Source organism: Argopecten irradians, chromosome 13 (genome assembly GCF_041381155.1).
Source record: "Argopecten irradians isolate NY chromosome 13, Ai_NY, whole genome shotgun sequence".
NCBI lineage: Eukaryota > Metazoa > Mollusca > Bivalvia > Pectinida > Pectinidae > Argopecten > Argopecten irradians.
In genome coordinates this window covers 22,631,964-22,654,735 of record NC_091146.1, presented here as the reverse complement: position 1 = coordinate 22,654,735, position 22,772 = coordinate 22,631,964, and the positions used below count along the sequence as shown (strand labels likewise).

At 35.0% G+C, this 22,772-nt stretch overlaps 1 protein-coding gene across 1 annotated transcript; it reads right to left on the bottom strand.

Annotated features, from left to right (window-relative positions):
• Window positions 1–2,642: 2,642 nt before the first annotated feature.
• On the bottom strand, window positions 2,643–17,668 carry LOC138305918 (von Willebrand factor A domain-containing protein 7-like). Its single transcript, XM_069246210.1, has 21 exons — window positions 17,047–17,668; window positions 16,542–16,664; window positions 15,851–16,030; window positions 15,383–15,464; window positions 13,683–13,777; window positions 12,893–13,078; window positions 12,312–12,533; window positions 11,668–11,787; window positions 10,864–11,019; window positions 10,011–10,132; window positions 8,970–9,153; window positions 8,654–8,727; window positions 8,360–8,513; window positions 7,961–8,130; window positions 7,400–7,511; window positions 6,970–7,168; window positions 6,190–6,259; window positions 5,245–5,435; window positions 4,990–5,125; window positions 3,503–3,741; window positions 2,643–3,055 (listed from the first exon to the last, which is right to left on the bottom strand). Exons 1-21 carry the CDS (start codon window positions 17,423–17,425, stop codon window positions 2,941–2,943), a joined length of 3,309 nt encoding a protein of 1,102 aa, XP_069102311.1. The 5' UTR covers window positions 17,426–17,668; the 3' UTR covers window positions 2,643–2,940.
• Window positions 17,669–22,772: the final 5,104 nt, after the last annotated feature.

Below are 22,772 nucleotides of genomic sequence, written 5' to 3'. Positions count from 1 at the left end.
AGTGAATGCAGGTATAATGTATCAACTGAAGTGGAGGGTCAGTATGATGTAAATTCATCTTACTTCTTGTGTAGTTTGTAAACTTTCCATTCAAACGACTTCTAAATAACCGAAAAGCCCAGGACACTCATACTAATTATGTAACATGCGAGGATGAACGGCTGCCATGTTTGTATAAATGAATGACACTGACTTTCATTCAAGGTAACTTTAAATGACTTCTTGTGAATAAATATCATGCCTAGAAAGGTGATATTAGGTCTGCAACTTTTGAAAAACGACTAAGTTTGTTTGAATGGTCTTGGCCTTCGTATAAGATCATAGCTGTTAAATATACCAGAACTTTACAACTTCTACCGCAAGTTTTCAGCATGTTAATTGTTAGTTGAAGAAAAGGTCTACTTGATTCTTTTGTATTGGTCCAAATGGGTTTTGTTACTACTACGTTAAGATTGTAAAATTTTAGAATCCACGAAAATTGAGCCCAACGAAAATAAATGATTTCACAGTATATACTTTGACTGTGCTGTAATATGTAAATACACAGATCAGTTAAGGCAATTGGGTCTCAAATTTTGTAAGAAGTATGAAGGAAGATTAACTTGTGTTCACATTTATGTCCATCTGTCGATGCCTCTTGTTCTGTACCGGAAGGGTCAGGATGAACTATAGTCATCATGCTCCGTCCGTCATTGTCCGACGTGCGCCTTCGCCCACGCTTACATTTATACCTATATAGTAAAGTGATTAACTCATTAAATAGCTCATTAGGAAAAAAAACTAGTCTACTATTTATCATTTTTGTCACCATTTGTCACAACACGTGCTTGTCTGTGATCACGTTAAGAAAATTTATTACATGCCAAAATGCACAATCATTGCGTTGACAATAAATTCATGTTTGTGAATTCAAATGGCAACAAAGTTGGTCCAATATTTGACATCTAATCCATAGTTCTGTATAATGTCTGAATTATGTTCTTCTAAATTAAATCAGTTATTGGGTTTCCCGTGCTTGTTTGAAAATGTGACCAAATTACATACGTAACACATGATAGGCCATAGCTAAATTAAAATGTTCATCGCTGATGTAATCCACACTTGATTCACTTTAGTACTTTTAACATTGAACTTCCTCTTTAAGGAGATTCATATTATTGCATTTTCTTTGTTATTTTGAATATTGCACCGGGGTAATAAAATAACCGTATCAGACAGTACAAAAAAGTCAATTATTTTATAACAAGTTTCAGTAGCACCCCAGTACATAACTGTCATCATGCATCGTCCAACGTGCGCCATCCGCCGTCCGCATTACGTAAACTTTTCATCCAAACGACTTCTTCCAAGTGTAATCAAACGAATGTCCTTGACCTTCATTTAATGTGACCGGGGCAAAAAAGGCTAAAATCTTTAAACAACTTCTTATCAAACCTAGGAGACATCAATACCTGTTATTGGGCCTGTGGAATGCTGGGATAAAAGGCTACCAAGTTCTTTTTTTCAAATGAATGACCTTGACCTACAAGCAAAGTCACAGCGGACAAAAAGGCTAAAATATTTAATCGACTTCGTATGAATAACTAACGGCCATTGACACATGTTATTGGGCCTTTGAAATGCTGGGATAAAGATCTACCAAGTTTTTATCGCAAACGAATGACATTGATCTTCATTCAATGTCAAAAAGGCTTAACATTTAAATATCTTTTCAATAACTAAAATGCCGCCTAAAGACTTGGTATTTTGCCAGTGACATGCTGGAAATGAAGGGCTACCAAGTTTATACAAGCGAATGACCTTGATATTCATTTAAGGTCACAGGGAGGTCAAAAAGGCTAAAATCTTTTAACGACTTATTGTGAATAACTAAGAGGTCTGGAGACCTAATATTCAGCCTGTGACATGCTGGGATGACGGGCTACCAGGTTTGTGCAATGATAACCTTTGCCTACATTCAAGGTCACAGTTGGCAAAATAACTTAAATCTTTAAACGATTTCTTGTGAACTACTAAGCCTGTGACATGCCGGAAATGAAGAGCTTCAAAGTCTGCTAAAACGAATGACCTTGACTTTCATTTAAGGTCACAGGGATGAATGTGGTTAAAATGGATTTTTTGTGAATAATTGATAGGCATATAGACCTAATATCAGCCTGTGACATGCTAAAAGGCCCGGGGTAATGTTAATGGGCCTTGAGCATGCTGGGATGAAGAGCTATCAAGTTTGTTCAAATGAATGACTTAGACCGTCATTCAACGTAAAAGGATTCAAATAAGCAACACTTTTTAAACGTACAACGTACTTCAGTTCTTTTAACAGTAAAATGACCGTTAAGGCCCATTGGGTCTCTTGTTAATTTACCAAACATAATTTTAATATGAATAAATTTCTTAATTCATAATTTATTTGTTCGTTTCAACTCATTAATTTCTTTTGGTTTCAAGGAAAATCGCTCAAATATCGGATGTCGGATAAGGTATAAATGGTACATTCATCTCAACTATATTGTATACATGAGCATCTAATTTCAGTCTATGATAACTTCACTGCATAGACATTAGCCTATTTATGCTCTGAAGAATACTACTTCCCTTAGCCACTGCATCCCTTCTCTTAAGAAAAAAACCCAATACCTCAATAAATTTACTTACATTTATTGGTAACAAGCGATAGGTATACATCTATATATGCTATGAAGAATAGTACAGTTTTGCAGAATTCTGTCATACTTTAAGTAACCAAAACATTAAAACGTAAATATGTGCAAGACACAATTCGACGTAAACTCACATCATTACACAACATAACATACAAAGTCAATCACTAACATTTTGATATATTAAAAGGTACAGAATACGGACAGAAATCATGGAGCACAATTTTATACGTCCCCATCCCCTTTGGCGTCTTTCATTTTTGTATATTCTTGACATCAATCAGTTCCAATATTTTTCAAACAATTGCCTTCGGGTTTTCTCGTTATCTTGTTCCATATCCGTGTAGCCAAGACTCAGAGTTGTAGCCTGTGGTGGTGGCGCAGTAAACATCGCCCTATTTAAAAGGAACAGAAGGATCTTAAGGAAAACATAACAATTACTTTAAATCAACAAGAATAGATTCAAACAAACTACATATTGGGAATACCGGATCATCCAAAAAAAGAAAACTTGCGGTATACATTAACTAATAAAAGCTATAACTCTATCTTAAATGCTATAAAGTACCGTTTTCGAGATAGGTCGTTGCAACTCATTTTTTCCTTGAAATGCACAGAAAATCTATCGATCGTACATCTGGGTATATGCTTATACTCTTATGATGCGTCTATTGTACTTCCACGCTTAGAATTACAGATGACTATATTAAGGAATATCGTTAGGGAAATAGTGACCAAGGACAATTTTAGTCTACGACAGATACATGAAAAAGTCACAAGTCGCCGAACAGAGAGAACTAATTTTGTTACTAGTAGAGGTGTAGGTGGCGAAGTGGACTTACTCAAGTGCCTTGGGGTTAAGTTGGTTTGGATCAAACACCGTTCGCTGTGAAGTATCAGCATGCGCGTCCTCTTCAAATTCTATCACAGCGTCGCTATTCCCGCCATCCTTCTTCCTCGTAACATACTTCAGAAGTCCTGTTACAGCAAGCACTATCACACCGACTCCCACCAGTATCCCGGCGATCATTCCAATGTTAGTACCCGTGTCCACAGTAAGGTATTTGTCATCTTCATCAGCCTGTTCAACATGGGTTTTAGTCATCATTATATCATCATCATATAATATCATCATCATAATAATCATCTTCATCATCAACAATATCAACAACCAGAACTTAACTTCATCCTTACAATAAACTGAAGTCAATGGTTTTTATTCCGAAAAGACAATGCATTGATAACTTTATAAATATTTACAAGATTAAAACAGCTTTTTCAAGTATAGGCTTCGCGTGTCACCCAATACAAATTAATTCTGCGATTTAATACATTATGTTAAAATGAAAACAACAAGAAATTCCACGGAAGTGGATGTGTCGCCTGCACAGCCTCACAAAAAGTAGTTATTTACAGTTGAAAATATTGTTAAAAAATAGGTGAAGTTATCAAGTCCCGTAATTCTTGCAAATGTTGATGGATTTTAAACAGTATCGAACCTATCTAAGATCTCATTAATATAATGCAATATACAAAATGTGGATGAAATCGGACAATAAATACTAAAGTTATCGAGTGGAAATCATGTTTTGACGACGATTTTAAAGTCCCGTAACTCTTGCAAATATAGACGGATTTTAACCAGTATCGAACCTATCTAAGATCTCATTGATATCAAGCAATGTACTAAATTTGGTTGAAATCGTTCCATCAATACTTAAGTATCGAGCGGAAACCATGGATTTATCTGTTTTGACGATTTTAAAGTCCAGAAACTCTTGCAAAAATTGACGGATTTTGACTATTATTGAATCCATATAATATATCATTGATATCAAGCAATGTACTAAATTTGGTTGAAATCGTTCAATCAATACTTAAGTTATCGAGCGGAAACCATGGATTTATCTGTTTTGACGATTTTAAAGTCCAGAAACTCTTGCAAAAATTGACGGATTTTGACTATTTATCAACTCATCCGAGATCTCGTAGATATAAAGCATTTTATAAAATTTGGATGAAATTGGACGACAAATAGTTAAGTTATCGAGCGGAAATCATTGATTTATCTGTTTTGACGATTTTAAAGTCCCGTAACTCTAGCAAATATTTTGATTTTGACCATAATCGAAATCATCCGAGATCTCATTGATATAAAGCAATATACCAAATTTGGTTGAAATCGGACAATAAATACTTAGGTTATCCCACGGAAACCGTTTCCCGGACGCCGACGCCAACGCCGACACTGACGCCGACATAGTGATACCTAAGTGTCGCCCTTGCGTTGCAGGCGGCACAAAAACTGTTTTGAACAAAATGGAGCTACCTTTCCGGAAGATTCGTCATTCACAACCGATTGTGACGTCGACATCGTTACACCGGCCACCAACTGTGTCACCTGGCAACCACTTCCGGTTGTTGGGGATGCATTCACTGTGAAATTTGCTACACAGCAAGTCCCACTAAAATAGTAAGCGGAGTGTTTCTTTAATGTCTATCTTTATCAAATATATATAAGCTGTTTGATGCCATAATTATACACAGACAACGTTTAAACAAAGTTTATATATAGCTTACTTACTTAATGTGTAGTCTTTTTTTGTCGACAGTGTCGATGGTCACTGTGACGTCATCATCTACCACGTACACCCATATGTCATATGAGAAGACAGCAGTGGCAGACCATGTAAATGATGAACAGTTAGTGCCACCGGTGTTGGCCTCGCGGCACACAGTTGATGTCATCAATGAGGTGCAAAACGGTCCAGTAACCTAGTGATTAATAATCAGAGTTAAACATTATTACATGCGTCCGATATTTTCTGATGCATTTAGTTATTCACAAACGCATCGACCGTGTGATATGAATATTAATATATGAATTTGGGACCTTTAGATTACATTAAGTATCAAACAGTTCAGTTAAAGGAAATATATTCCGTCTTTGTTCTGTAAGCAAACCTCATTCTCCTCTAAAACGTATGACGTTACACACACAACAGAATGGCGTCACAATCAATACTTGCCAACAAGAACAAATGACTCTGTAAATCAGCCAAATCATGTGAGGATAAGATCCTTTAGTAACATAATACCTCTAAGGATTTTTTGTTTCCTCTTATTTGTAAATAAAATAAACATTTCTGCAAAAGATATAAGATCTAGCTATAAGTTCCTTTCTAGAATAAATAGTTCTTTATGTAGTCATCCTACGTGTATTATATTTTTAGGTAAGAAAAATCGGGACATACTACCCGGAAAATCACCATCTATGGTAAACTGCGAAGTTGGTAGATCAATGTGGAGGTCCAGTGGGTAAACTATCCATTTTTCTCCATATTGTTCTATAGAAAGGTTTTTGTTATCTTTGACTTCGATTGTCTATATCCTTTTTGCAGAAATTTTGAAAGAAATACATATGTTTAATGCTGCAGCACCTACAGCTCTAGGATACATAATGGTAGAAAATTAAGGGCACACAAATTGAAATCCCATCGTATATAGCTAATATTCTGAGGTGGCATACCATGGCTGTGTATGTCGTTGACTGTAGAACGATTGACGATCTTAAGGATGTAACACTGACTGTGTAAGTACTGCAACAACAACAAGATCAAAATATGTATAAAAATTTAACGTCACTCTACGTTATATCCATATTATTTCTATACTCAACTATATAAAGTATTGTCATATAAGTTATTGACGAAAAGTTTTATACTGTAGTTTATTTCAAATTATAGAGCAAAACCTCACTCTTAAAATAGATCTAAAGACTACTTAAATCATGATTTTCTTTTGTTAATCACATTTAAGGAAATGTTAGGGACATCTTTCATCTCATGAGGTGATTTATTCGTGTTTATCGAATTTGAAAGTTTCAACCACGATCTCATTTTAAAAGGAGTTCTCCGTATATCTTTATTATTTATTCGGTGTGAAACCGCAAAAGAAAAATCTTCTTATTGATAAGACCTTATTTGTACTATTACAAGATTTTGGCGAGACGTTCATAAAATCTTCTAAAAAATAACACAAATGTAATATATTTTTATCCCATACCCTGAAGAATTTAAAATTTCAATATCAAATTGCATTGCAAAATTTCAGCGGATGCCGCCATTTTATCACGACGTCCACAAACTTGAACTACGTCATTGTTTACCGACGTCAAGTCATGACGTCACAGTGAATCTCCAGCTACAGAAAAACGCTACAGGTTATATTACAGAAATATTACCAATGCGAAGTCACTGGATATATTGCAGGTTATGTGATAAAATGAATTTCATCGATAAATACAAACATTTGTTCCAGCTCGGTTGCACTAGAGAGCTGAAAGTTCTCGGTAACGTTGTCCCCGGAATTAACATTGTGATCTCTTGACACCGGATACAGGGCTCTTCCTTTATCGTCCACAATGGTAACGGTGTAGGTTCCTGCAGCACTGCCGAAGTTACTTAGAGTGTAGATAATGTCTTGAGGTGTTCCAACAGCAAGATTTCCTGTGTTATGTAGTATGACGATATTGTGATTAAAATGATTTATAATATTTTTACAGAGATAAATACATTTCATATAAAATGAAAAGCATTCTTCTGAATATACTCTGAATTATTCTCAGCCTGAATTTGTCTAACGAGCCGAATACACACTTTAAAATTGCTGCTTAAAGATGCTAAAAAAAATATTCACTTATTCACTTGACTCAATAAATTAAGCAGCATTTTTCTCACCAAAGATCGGCCGTACAAATAAATCCACAGTTACAGGAATGACAAGTGTCCCCACCATCCTCTCAAACTGAAATCCATTCTGATCTATCCCGCTAAACTGGACATAAAAGTTCTGAAACACGATGTTTTTTACACTGAAATCGTTATGACAAAGTATGAGAAGAGAGATGATGTTATGAGTCATTTGTTCAATGACATTTGTATTTTATCCAATGCTACCTATATCTCAGCTGAATATCGTGTTTTGAATCTCGCTTTACAAATGTGTGTAGCACAGTAGTCTCAATTACCGAGTAGAACTGCAAAACGCAATTGTTTTGATAAAATTAATGTCATATTCTTATCATCAACACCTAGTCCTGGAATATGCAAAAAGTACATGACGTGGTTACAAATGTAGTATAATAATGATTTTTTTATGTGAGTTGCGCCACAATTGTATTTATTTTGTTCATTATATTAAGGTATTCGCTTCTTTGGGTAGCCTACTAAGTACATAAACATATATCGCCGTATCGATATTTATGGAAACTGATAGTAAACAATGGAATCACTACTCACCGTAGACGGAACCGTAATAGCAGTATAGCCAACGGTTTTAGACGCTTCAAACATGATGTATATAGTGGTATTGTATCTGACGGATCCGTCCTCGTCCAGAAGGTTGACGACAAATGAAGTAGATGAGGAATCTAGATTGTAGGCTATGACAGCAAGTGTGTAGTTATTTCCTGTATATAATTTCAAAAGGTATGATGTTTTACATTTAGCTTATAGTAAAAGGCAAATCTGGGCCAAATCGCATTGTAAGGTATGAAGCGTAATAACTATAGCTGTGAAACAAAAACATTGTGGTCATTACTTAATAACGATTCAAATTAGCGTTCGACTTATGATCAAATTATGGTAGACGTCATCTATTTCAATGGCATCATACCTTTCCATACTCTTCGTACTCACCTTCTATTGGGTTCCTATCGGACACATAGTGTATACCGGAGTCGTCCGTCTCAATCAGCTGGTAATCTATATCTAAAGTAGTGGACATGGTGACGTTGACTTCCCACTGCCTATTTATCGTGCGAGTCAGTACCCATGCGCCAGGCGTAGGATTCTATAGAGCATAATGTTGTTGAAATAAGATATAGTTCTGGTCTGACAAACTGTAAAATACTTGTTACGTATTCTGATTGACAATATGCGTATCCGAATCATGGGAATTTGATCAGAAGAAAAGGTATACTGCTAACTTACCTGTATTGTCATAGTAACTGTGTAACTACCGTAATATCGTGTAGCATTTCCTGTCGAAAAAGTTTCAACCGTTCCTGAAATTAAAGTGTATATTAGCTTGAAATGTGGATCACTGCTCTTCTTTTCCATTCGTGTTTACTAACTATAATGTTGAAACAAGTAAACAAATTAACCTACAAGGCCACTGTATGAATATAAATGGCACCATGAATTTTACAAAAAGGTATATAACATTATTGCTCATTTTTAGCAATATGTTTAACAACAGTCGATCATCCCCTGAGACTATAACTTAAGGTTGAGGATAAATGCTAACCTGATGGATCTGTCAAAGTTGCTTCCGTAAGACTGAACGGTCCAGCAATGCTGATAACAACACTGCTAGCTTCACTATCAACGTATATATCAATAGAGTCACTTTCAGAAAGTGTCTGAATGAAAAAGTCCACTACTGCAGTTGAAGATGGAACTATAGATCCTGTAGTCGGCGTGAAATTTTCCTGGAGTATAAATTTGATGCATTTAAAAGAACTTTTGTAACCTTACATTGTTTTCATATCAAAATAACTCTGACAGCTCATTCAAACTATTTCGTCTCCTTAAATTCGCTTCCAAGATTCTGGAAGCAGCAATTTGATTGACCAATTCCAACACCTATGTCAATCTGATTAAAATGCAAATCCTTATTAACGCTCAGTTACATAGAGGATCTGACATTATCCCAAAAGGGGTCACATCCAGATGACCTTTATACCACGTGTATTACAACTCAAATCCATTTTCTACACATTACTGTTTCACTTGACAACGCCATTTTGCCCCAATATACGAGTAATATACAATTAGCTTTGTTGTCCTCTTTGGGCGAGATGACTACGTACACGGAAATAATTCTGACCCTCAGATCCTCGCATCCAACCTAGTGATAAGGATATATATTTTAATCAGATTGCACCTATGTTGAACTAACTGCAATGCCATTGTGATAATCTAAAGTATGAGAGACAAATACTGGAGAGTTATAGCTCCCTTGCGGGTAGGTATCGATTGTTACGTCATAATTTTGTGAGCGCAATTCACGTCTTTTTCTCCAAAACGTATGACGTTATGATCGCAAACACATGACGTCACAATCAATACCTACCTGCAAGTGCAGATAACTCTGTAATATGCAAATTTGCAATGAGAGACAAATACTGGAGCCTGGGTTTGTCATATAGATAGGGCACTAAACCCCAATGTCAAAGTTTAATTAAGCAACATTAGGCTTCTTTCACTGGGTTGAAATTAAAACAATCGTTCACCCCCTGTCCGGAGTAAGAAAATCCATCTCAGAACAAAAAGATAGATTACTTACTTCGAGCAATTCATCCAAGACTGTGGAGAGTTCACTGGAACCAATCCGAAACACAGCTCCTCCGGTGCCATCGGCGATAGTTTGGAATGACGCCAGATCCCTCTTTTGTCTTAGTGAAATATCTACAAAAAAAACAAAGAAAACTTCAAAACAAAAGAAGGAAAGCAATTATGATTCGATTGCATTATACATTGGTTGCATATCAGATTGTGTAATTTTCGCCGAATACGGTATCGTATTCATTCATTGATATATATGCGGAAATAATACCTATGATGTGTATATGAAACTATGTTTATGATTTCGTTGAATACTAGTAGCTTCCTGTAAGACCAAATTAAATACAATCAATTATACTTTAATGTTTCATTTCCATAATACTAGTAAACATTAGACCATTTTACCCTCATCTTTCCATGGGATCAGTCATTATGATATTACACACAGATGTTGTATATATACAGACATTCACACAACAAAAAATGCGCCATGGGAGATCATCCTTAATTACCATGACTGTTACTACAGGACGTAAATAAACAACCAACCAAAACCTACAAATTATAGATAAATGTGATTACAAGCACGCTTTTAAAGCTTCCTTATATGTTGTTTTTAATCACTATAACAGCAGCCTCAAGTTCAATATTTCTAGAGGACATATGGGATTCATACGATCATTATGGAAATTCACACATTCACAATATTTGGATTGTAAGTAAAGCAACATCGGTCCATTAAAGTTCTAATCGAAAAACATTAAATATTAATGGTATGTAAAATACATGTTGCTTGATAGTAATACATCACTTTAGAATGCATTATTTTAAATTGACGTGAAATAATGATATACCTCTTCGGTACCGAGAACAAGATCCAGTCAACAAAAATTCAACTTTAACCCCCTTAGTGGTGGCAGCTGACATAACCGTGCCAGAAAGTGTTGGGTCCTTAGCGTCAGCGTCGGTTGCGAGGAATATTCTCGAATTAATTTCCGATAAACCAATTGCTGAAGCAAAATATATGACTTAAATGTATACTATTACATATTATTATAAATTCATTGTTAATGATATCTATTTCAATTTCATAAAGGCATTTTCTGTAAAGTTACTCTCTGGATCTATTGCAAGTTTCTTTCTGGATATAATCCTCATTCTCATATGATTTAATCTGATTAAAATGCATATCATTATTATCACCACGTTGATAAGAGGATCTGACAACATCCCATTAGGGGTCACGTTCTGGTGACCTTTGGAAATGGCCAATCAAATTTCTGCTGCCAGAATCTTCACTGGAACGAAATAGTTGGAAATAGCTGTTAGAATTATTTTCGTCTATATCGTCATCTCGCCCAAAGAACAAAGCAAAGCTTAATGTACATGTATACTACTAATTGATTAATCAAAATTGACATAACAATGTGATCTGAAGTACACGTGGTAAAGGGGTCATCCGGACATGGCGCCTTATGGGATGTTGTCAGATTCTGTATTGAACGGAGTTGTAATAAGGATCTGTATTTCAATCAATTTGCATATTATTCAATAACAAATAGAAACACTATATGATAATGATAAAGTGCTTCGCTTCAGCAATGTGAACATGACGTATGACACAAATGAAAAAAAACCATGCAAATGGAAATACAAACCGGCCAGTAATCCAGACATTGCATATTCCGGACAATCACCGCCACCCCCTACACTAAGCTCTTCTAACCACTTGACCATCTCATCACCATCAGTTGTACTGCGAACTGTAGTTAGGCCTTCTGCAAAGTGAAGCATTTTCTGTAAACGTCATTATATCATATTGATATACTTCCGCGGATAATATGTATCGCAATTTGAACAAAATTGAATATTTATTTGATAAACTTACTAATTTTATTTCGCAAAGTGAATTTTTGCTATTACAACAAAAGTGTCAGCGCAACAATAGAAAACCAAATCTCTGTGAATTCAAATCTGATTTGTTCTTCTATGCCTGGTTAGGTATACTGATACTTTGATTTATGTTGATTTATGTTGTAAGAAGACCGGTATATCCTGTAGTCGATTATTTACACGGTTCAACATTTTCGCGGTCTGAACTTAAAACGAGAAAGTTAAATTTTAGTGGTGTATATCTTTCAGTCACTTCTCAATATTTTGCAGATCAAACTTTCGCGATCATAGCAATGACCCGCACGACATTGGGAAAATAATTACCTCAACGGTACTTAATATTTTAAACATGCTATACAAAACAAGATATTGTTCTTCTCACTAAACGTTTGCTCTTTTTTCCACATACCAGGGTCACTGAATGTTGCCAACACATATTTGCCTGGCATGACACCACTTGTTCTTGCATCGTTGACTTTTCGCGTCACGGATGATTTCACGGCCGTTATATCGTCGCCCATGGACCCGCTGACGTCAATGACAAAACCAAGAGAAGGCGTTAGATTCAGTTGGTCCAATCCAATAAGACGTGAAATTGCATGATTGCTTATATCTGTGAGTATCCCACTCGCTTTAAAAATAAAAAAAAGATAGATTAAGATATTATTGTGATAAACAGTTTTCAGGTGTTTTTGCTTACAATGTCAATATAATCAAAAAGTTTGTAATAAGGACGACATAGTTTTCTTTGCATGTGAATAAAATGACGTTGCCGTTGTTGCTATCTCTGATGATTATTAAGTACACTATAATTTGTTGGGAAACAAACATCAATGAAAAACAGGTTCTTAAAATAAAAACTATATAAGGACGAAATTATAATAATAGGTCAAAATCTTACAAATGTTGGTAAAAGATATTTAAAATTTCCGAAAAAAGAGCCGGTATTCTACTGCATGGCGTTTAGCGATTAAGTTGTAATCTGCTTACTCTGGTGTATGAAAAATTCCACAGTAGCCTGAACTGCGGCTTCGGCGGCCTGTTGGTGGAGATGATAATGTGGAGAAACATCCGGGTCTGTTGTAGCCTTATTGATACCTCCTGTCGCCGGAGTATCCTTCCCAGAATCCCACAGTCCACCATGGCTGCACTTTCCGTCAGTTTCGCCCGAACCAGCTGGTATATGGAACGAGATAATGTCCATGGGTAATTCGTATTATGACTATATGTATATACAAATGGAATCTCTTTAACTTTCGCGAATTTTGCAATGAAAGTTAATTAGGGAAAGTTTGTCTCCGCAAATAAGTAATCACAGCAATTACATTGTAATTTGTTTCATTCCTCGAAAGTTAATCACCGCGACCTTCTTTTAAAATGGAGGATTTTTGAGGTCATACTTTGACTTAATGAGATTTTCCTGTAACCTCATGTCTATAGAATATATATACAAAGCAGCGATTACATTCTGAACTGGATAAAATCGATACTGATTTTTTTAAGAGGTAACTAGAAATTTAGATTTGTGCGTATTCAGATTTTTGTGACATATCTCCATAGCATAAAATATAAAATCACGTTAATCCTTATGATTTATTTTTACCTATAATTCTACATCTATTGATGGACTCTTTTCACTTAGGGAAATATTGCGCTATCGTATCAATCAATCAAATACGACATTACGACATTGTTACATTATTGGTGATAACATATTTTTTAGCCAATGAAAATGTTTTTTACAAGCCAGATTACATTATCCTAAAATAGCAGTAGGTACCTGACGGCTTTGGAGAGTGAGTCTGACCATACCAATACCCACTGGTGAGGCGATCATGGACCAACAAGTTGTTGTTACAGGAACTTTGTCGTAGTCTGAAATTTTAGTAAGGAACATGAATATGAAAATTATCGATACGATTCATTTTTTAGTCCCGCCCGTGTGTGGGGGCAGTACTTGGCCACCGACATTTGTGTGGTTGTATAGTATATAACTCAAATCCTAACATGCTAAAAGCATAATTGTGATATTGAATTTTAGGTGATAAACTTTTAATAATTATAACATCAATGATATTTTTACTGTTTTAATGCGTCTCATTAGCCAATGATACTAGCTGGGTGTTGATCATTGTATTGTGTATACTTTATATTGTATATTGTATTTCATGTTGGTCAATACGTGACAATATAATAAACTAATTTATTATTGTTTTATCATTATTATTACTACACTTACTATAAACACATATACGCCACCTAGGTTGGGCTGGAGAGAATTTTTCAGCTTTTCACTATTACACAGGGAAAGTTTGACCTTTGAGTCGAGCGTTTGCATTATGGATATGGGTTTTTAAGAAATGTCGTTGATGCTGTCTAGCGCTCAGTTTTCCAGAACTTAACGTTAATCAATGGAATACGTACATTCACAATCATATAGTGCATTAACAGAGTGAAGGCATTGACACCTTAGTGTTGTCGTACTATTTCCCATATTAATCCGAATTTCCCTTCAAATCATTACGTAATAGTGCTTGCTATTGTAAGAAGTTACAGCTAGAATATACAGCAGTCTCACATACCCTACCATCGGCATTACATGTTTACATACATAATAGGTTTTCCTTGAATTACATGTACCGTGACGCTACCAAAATTCGAACACTTGTTTGCTGATAATTGTAAAACATTTCTAAAATGTGCATGAATCGAGATTTTTCTCTTAACTTTCTACAAATATATGCCTTCTGTTTTAATTTCATGATTTGTTTACTTGTCAGCAGTGCATAAATTTTGAAATAGAGCTTGAAGCATGCCCGGTCTTGCCCGTGTTTCATCAGGTTGTAGTACCCAAAATGGAACACGTCCTAAATATAGTTTGGTTAAAAAATATATAGACATTATAAAAAAATGTCTGAATTAATTTAAGGAAATTTCAAACATTTATTTTGTTTATTTAAGTCACATATCTGTCAAAAATATCCTATTGCGCATTTTTTTTTAAATATATGGTGTTCTTAAGGTTGTCGCACGATGTCGTTTCACTGATTTTTTCACCATTTCATTATTGTTGTTTTCACTTCAGATAATATGCAACTGGAAAGAAAATGACATTTAAAAATGTTACAGTAACTATTCAGCACCTTACTTTTTGTTGAGAGCAGTTATTTGTAGTTTTGATTTTAAACGGAAAATTCTTTATCACATATATTAGACCTATTCTATTTTTTCGGTAGCGTTCCAATTTTGGTAGCGTCACATTAGCCGATAGGATGTTTACAAATAAAATAAAATTCACCAATAAGACACATTGTATTAATGTTAACATTAATAGGTATTTATCAACCACAATTTTTTTTTCAAAATCTGCACAATAGACATTTCAAAAACGGGGAATGAGCCCCTGCCGTAATAACTCTAGGTCCTGGTATCATATCAAGTATGATCAGGAAATAATCAAAAGACAAATCAACAACTTACGCTGAGCTGGAGTCATCACAAGAACTACATGTTTTGTCATGAGACGAAGCTAACTGCATCAAATCCTGCGTTGCTGGTGAACCTAAACAAGAATGATTCATTTTGATATTTCAAACGTAATGGAAAAATACTTAATTTCCATGACACTGCTATTTTTTTCTGTAATATTGTGACAATTTTTTTCAAAGAAATGTCTCATTTCAAAAGTCCCACAATACTAGTAATAAAGAGATAAAAATTAAAAATACACGGAACTTAGTCCTGTTATATCATATATCTTAAATAGGCCTATCCTGGTAAAAAGCTTTTAACTCTTAATTTAAACTTGAATTTAACCTCTGCAACTTTAAAATTAATACATACTTAAACCATTTTTCTTCGCCCGACTGAAAAACAAGAAAAAAATATATTCCCTATCATCTTCCTAAAAATAAATTAGTATCCCAATAAATAAGGGAATCATCTCACCAAAGTCTGAGTATGGATCTGCTCCATTCATCTCGACCCAGTTTGTACTGCTGTAGAAGGACTGTATGATCAGTAGACATTTGGCAATTTTCTGTATCAGCACTGACACATCATGAACCGTCAATGTGCCGCTCAACAGTGTCCCAATCTCTAGGCGAGTCTCCTGGACCAACGCGTGTGCTACGGAATATAGTCAATTTTTGCTACCAGTGATTGTTTACGGTATTAAAATTGTAATATTTGGGGGGTGTTGGCATATACAAAAATAAAAGTAAATTTGTGCTGTAAAGTGTTGAAATATGCACAATCAGGCGTTATAATCACAGTCACTGAATGAGTTTATTACAAGTAAGATAATTTTATAGAGTTGGAATATGTATGTTTAAGATAAAGAATATGTACAGTGAAACCTGCCTTAGCGTCCACCTCTGTATAAGAACCACCTGCTTAATAAGACCACTTCTTAGGGGTTCCAAATGCTGATAATATAATTTGACCTGTGTATACATACAGACCACTTGGAGAAATCGTTTCTCTTGCCGCTTGGTGGGTATTTGTAGACAGGTATGATTTGTAATGTTTGGTTATATCCGTTATGGTGGTATTGAGAAATCGTGACCTGATCCTTTAAATCATTTCTTTACGTACACATTTTCTACACTAAACGAATTCGTAATGACGAGATGCCTACCCTCTCTGATACGCTCGGAGTTGACTGTGTAATCAGGATCCGATTTGTAAGTCTTGTAGACGGCAGAAACAGCGCTCGCAAACTGACGAGCCCGCGTTTTGTACTTCTTGTAGCTGTTGCCGTCTGGAATATTAAACATCCGATTGTATTATCGATATTTCCGCAATTCATAAACGTTCGATAATACAGAGACAAATATAAACAAATCTGATTTACTCAAATATACAAAACTGTAAATATTATGTTTTCTTTTTTTTATCTCTTCGGTGAAATAATATAAAACATTTAAAATTACATTTACCTTTATTTCATTGTAAATCAGATCTAATTTCAAATGTGTATCATATATGGATTGTTTATTGGCAACCTACCAAAATGAAAAACTTTTATTTCATAACATTGTGAATACATATTTACGTTTTGAATACATATCAACATCATTATATTGAATATTGACAACAACTCGCGATTAAACCTTTGGTGAAATAATTAAATGAAGACTCACCTTCTCCAAAGTGACTTTTGATAACGAAATCATACTCTGTGGTCCTGGTCGTAGTCACCTGGTCAGTGGACGTGAGAAAAGTAGCCGCTACAATATCCAGGGCTTCCTCTGTTATCTTCGCGTGGCTGTACATAGCACTGTCATCATCAAGGCCAGAGTTAGGTTTAAAGGCGTCCGTCAGGCCAGCCATTGTCATAACGCAAATACATAATATTAACATTTTCACCAGTGTTAAATGACAAACATAAATAATTATTTTAGAAAGGTTTTCTAATCCATCGCGCTTTCCTTCTAACGTTTGATTAATATTAGAACCGTACAACCGCTTCACCAATGTCCTTTTCGGTAAAGTCTCGGATAATGATATGGTTGTCTTCATAAATATATCGTTATGATTTTATCTCCTAACTTACATAACCAACTATGTATCCTCCATTGTTATTAGTCCCTCGTAAGTATTGAATGTATTGAATTTTAGCTTTATCTAACTCAGAAGCGGGTTATATGAAGTGTAATAAAAACAATCGCCCAATTCAACACACAGTATATGTATATACATGTATATACAGTACAACCACCACATAAATACGTAGTCGGAGTTTACTTCCTGGATTCCGTTATTTCAACAGTTCAATAGGGGACCGTCAAAGGTTTTGGCATACAGATACGATAGCACATTTTATACACACTTGTTACACATATCTGTTTGATCTTCTTTGTTTTAGATTATTCAAGGGATCTGCCAGGTTGTTATATTACGAGGAGGTTTAAGGAGAGCAGACTATAAAGCATAAACATAATCTTTATTTTAGTAAAGAATCCGAAGGCATAACAATCCCAAACACCCTTCGTAATGAAATGAGTAATGACGAATGAAGTATTAAAAAGAACATTTTCTTTTCGATCATTTTGATCATTGTCAATATTCATTATAACCCTTATAACGATACACAATTTGCCATGATATATTTCTAAACATTCTATTTCATTTACGGATATTACACAACTAGTACATGTTTTTCATGTGATATTTCAATGAATGATATACTATGTACAAATCCAATGCTAGTATAGTGTTTTCGTATTTAAAAGAGAAAAAAGTTTTGTATTAAACATGTTTACTTCTTGTTCTAACACCCTACCCAAATTGATCTAAAATTCACATCACATCTAATATGTACTGTGTTTATGCAAAATATAAATATATGAATTGAAAATAATTACAATTAGAATATATAATGTAACCATGTCAATTAAAAAAGTGTTGTGTGAATGTAAATGTATGGATGGATACAATTACATACTTAGTAAAAAAGGGTGCTGTGTGTGAATATAAGAGTATGGATGAATGAATTTATAAATACAAATATAGAAAAATGAAATTGCAATGTGAGAGGGTTAGGGTGTGAGTGAATAAGATTAATTACACAAGTGAGAGTCAATAATAAGCATGCTTGATCATTGGTTATAATTAGCATTTGTACAGTACCTTTCATTACTGAAAAAAATAACTGAAAAACATGTAAAAACTAAAACAAATATGGTCTTATATGGTCTCTGTGTTTTGTGAACTATTGATCTATATCACCGGGCCAGAAATAACGAATCAATTGGTAAAAAGGTAAAGATCCGAGCGTAAAGGCCAACACACATGCCCTTGGTAATGGGAATATGCCAAGTGTCTTTACCTAACGATACATGTAATGTATTTTTTATATCTTAACCTGTGATTTGTTTCTTGGTCGCAGTATCTCGCCAGCAAATATATAACGTATAACATAAAATTTCAAATCTGGAAAGGTCATGTGTGTTGACCAAACAAATTCTTTATTCACTTGACCTCGAGTCGCCTTCCATCTCTCATCCATACTGTACACAATTCCCTAAAATTCCAAATTTCTTGACAGAAACTTAATGTCATGTTTATTTATTTTGTTTTAAAATAAGGAGACATTAACATGCCAATTAAACTTTACGGAAAAATGAAGTATCCCCTGAACATCTATACTTACAAGTGTTTGGTTTATTAAGCTTAATATATTCTTATAACAGGCACGTTCATTGTGCAATGTGTTGTGTGTGGAAATATTTTTGTTTTGGAATGCTGCAGTATATTCGGTCTCATAGCGGAACTCTGGTCCAGGTTATAAAGTTACACATGTATCTCACTGAACATGTGAAGCCGTTGGCTGTTACTCATTCTCGATACTCCAGGGGTTACTATAACTGACGTTATATCCATTCCTGGACTGTCTTATAGTAAGACTGAGGCAGTTTAAGACAAAAAATGACCAATCACAGGTCTGCAAAGACTTCCCTTTGCAGACTATATAAAGAGAGAGAGAGACAGAGACAGAGAGAGACAGACAGACAGACAGAGAGAGAGAGACAGACAGAGACAGAGAGAGAGAGACAGACAGACAGAGAGAGAGAGACAGACAGAGAGAGAGAGAGAGAGAGAGAGAGAGAGAGAGACAGAGAGAGAGACAGACAGAGAGTCAAATTTCAAAGCCACACAGTCAATCACAGTGTACCGTTATACTATTCTTTTGATGTATATCAAAGGACTAAATAACATGTTCTGTTGCCTCCAGTTTTTCTTTTTTTACTATGAGATAATCCGGGGTGGATATAACGACAGTAATACTCACCCTGGAGTATCGAGGATGGTTGTTATTAAGACATTAAACCTAGTGAACAAACCCTCTCTGTCGCGTTATACTGACATCGGGCAACCCATGATAATATTTCTTTTTTTAGTTTTTAAGGCACATGTAAATGGTGTAATTTTATCATAAACCTCTTTTATTCAGCTGTTGTTAACGTCATAAATATACACGATAGTTATTTTCCGCTGACCATATTGTAAAATATTCTACTCCTTTTTTTACAAACGATGTAAACACGAGAGTCATTTAGAATGAAATCTGTATCATTAACTCATTCATTCTTTGGGACACATTGAGACTATAGAACAGTTCATTGTCAAATCTCAGAGGTGAATGAGTTAAGCCGGGACATTTATTAAGAACATTAAAAAGTAAAAAAAATAATCCTAGTCACTGATCTCACCAATCATGTAAACACTTCAAATTAAGAAATATGTATAAATTGTAAGTTAAAATTAATACGTTTTTTTAGAGTAAAGTGTTATTCAAAGGATACATCAGGTAGAAATTCGTGTTCAATTGCTTATAATCAATATTCTTAACCATGGTGCATTGAATTAATCGTGGGCCTGTTTTTTTCTTTTTATTTTATTTTTTTTAACAATTTTGTGCATAAAGTTATAAAACATTAAATTAATCTTCGTTTTTAACCTGAAATGTACACTATGTAAGTTGATCATGAATAGCCTGATAAGCCAATCAAATTACCCAGTGTATTGATATGATAATTAAATGGATTTGATATACATGTCATTAAAGACTCAATCAGGAAGTAAATTACATTGGTAGATTATTAATAGATATTAATAATGTGTGTATCAAATCATACTCCATGTCTTTTCTTAACAAAGATACGAGATATGTGTATTAGATTTCCAGACTGTACAACGAAGTAAATCAGGTAGTCCAAATTACTCTGCCGTTTTATCGTTAGGAGTTCATTGGCTCATACACTTAACAATAGGTCGTTAGAACGCTAAATAACAAACACATAAAACTTCAGCCCACTTCTTTATAGTTCTTGATATTAAACATGTCATCTTCCCTCATGTTAACTAGAATTCTCGGTCAGAACTACGGAGGGTCCGCTAAATGACTGACCCACCAATTGCCAGGTATCAGACTCGACCGCAAAGCTGCTCCCATATGTATTGGTCAGCTATAGGTACAAAATATTTTTGTTGTTGTTAAAATCTCTGATGACTATTAAGCAGTCATATAACAGTCATATTGAATCTGGTTTGCCCAAAAAAGGCAGATTTAGATAGCATGGGGTATCATGCTACAAAATTTTAGAACAATACCTCACTTCCTTCCATTGTAATTTTGCCCAAAAAACTATGAACAAGCTGATTACGGTAAGATCGTCCTCAATAATCCAGCGGTTAGTATCACTGCTTTTGTATCTACCCCAGGAATATCTCCGTCACTCAATTCCTTTAAATAGTGTACATCAAAATATAAAATTTACCTTACGATAAGTTTCCTCAACCACAGGAATCAGAGAATCAGTTAGTTTTATGCAATTATGCACTCTCCAGAGTGCCCTAAAACAATTTAAGACGTTTTAGAGGTCTGGATAAAAAACGGTAAAAATCATACTCAAGGTTGTACTATATACGTAATGGTGATAGAGCACTTTGGTCGATCCACAATTATACAAGAGGCCCATGGAACTAAACGGTTATCTGACTTAGCACAATACAACACCTCGAGGAATATAATAGTGGCAAATAATTAAAGCAATACAAAGGACCTCTTTTAATATAAGAAGTTCAGGTTATGATATATTCGATGAATAAGACCTTGAATCAATTCAAGGTCATTCATTTTAATAAACATGGTGTCCTTTGATCCCCACCATGCTGCAAGTCCAATATCAGGTCTCTAGGTATCTTAGTTATTTACAAGAAGTTGTTCAAAGATTTCAGCCTATTTGATCCTTGTGACCTTGAATTAAAGTCAAGGTCAATCATTTGAACAAGCTTGGTAGCCCTCATCCCAGGATGTCACATATCAAATATATCTGGTTTCTAGGCCTCTTAGCTATTCACAAGAAATCATTTACAGGTTTTAGCCTATTTGACCAATGTGACCTTGAATGAAGATCCAGGTCATTCATTTAAATAAACTTGGTAGCCATTTATCCCAGCATGCCACAGGGCCAGCCAATATCTGATCTCTAGACATCTTGGTTATTTACAAGAAGGTGTTTAAAGATTTCAGCCTATTTGACCCCTGTGACCTTGAATGAATATAAAGGTCAATTATTTAAACAAATTTGGTAGTCCTTCATTCCAGCATGCCGTAGGCTTAAATTGAGTACCCTGGGCATTTCAGTTCTTGAGAAGAATTCGGCTTAATGAAAAGTTTATGGCAATGCATAGCAGACGACGACAGACACAAAATGACGATTATAGGTCATCCTGACCCTTTGGGTCAGATGACCTAAAAATAGGATTGTCCTTCCCCAATGATGTGTCACACCAAATATGGTTGAAATCCACTAAAGAGTTAAGGAGGATTAGGATTTTAAAGCTGAAATTAAAAACGAATCCCCTTTTGGACCCCTGCCCTTTCACAACAATGTTTCAAACGAAATTTGGTTGCCATCCATCGAAGGGTTAAAGTGGAATAGGATTTTAAAGCAAAAATTCTGAAAATTTCCCCTTGTGGGCTCCGGCCCCTCAGTCCTTAGGGGTCAGACTAGGCTCATATATGCAAATATGATTTTCCTTTGCCAATGATGTTTCAACCAACTATGGCTAAAATCCGCATTTCTGTTAAAGAGGAGTAGCGTTTTAAATGCAAAAGTTTACGCGTGACCGAGAGCGTACGACGACGGAGGAAGTATGATGACTATAGGTCATCCTGACCCTTTGGGCCAGATGACCTAAATATTAAATATTTGTAATTCATGGCTTAAGTTATTTATAACAACAATCGTTTCAGAATGAGCCAGTGAATTCACTCTAGATCAAAAGGCATGCATGATTATGTATATTATAGGAATGTCACCCTTTATCTAATGTAAGCAAAAAGAAAATACAGGTAGCA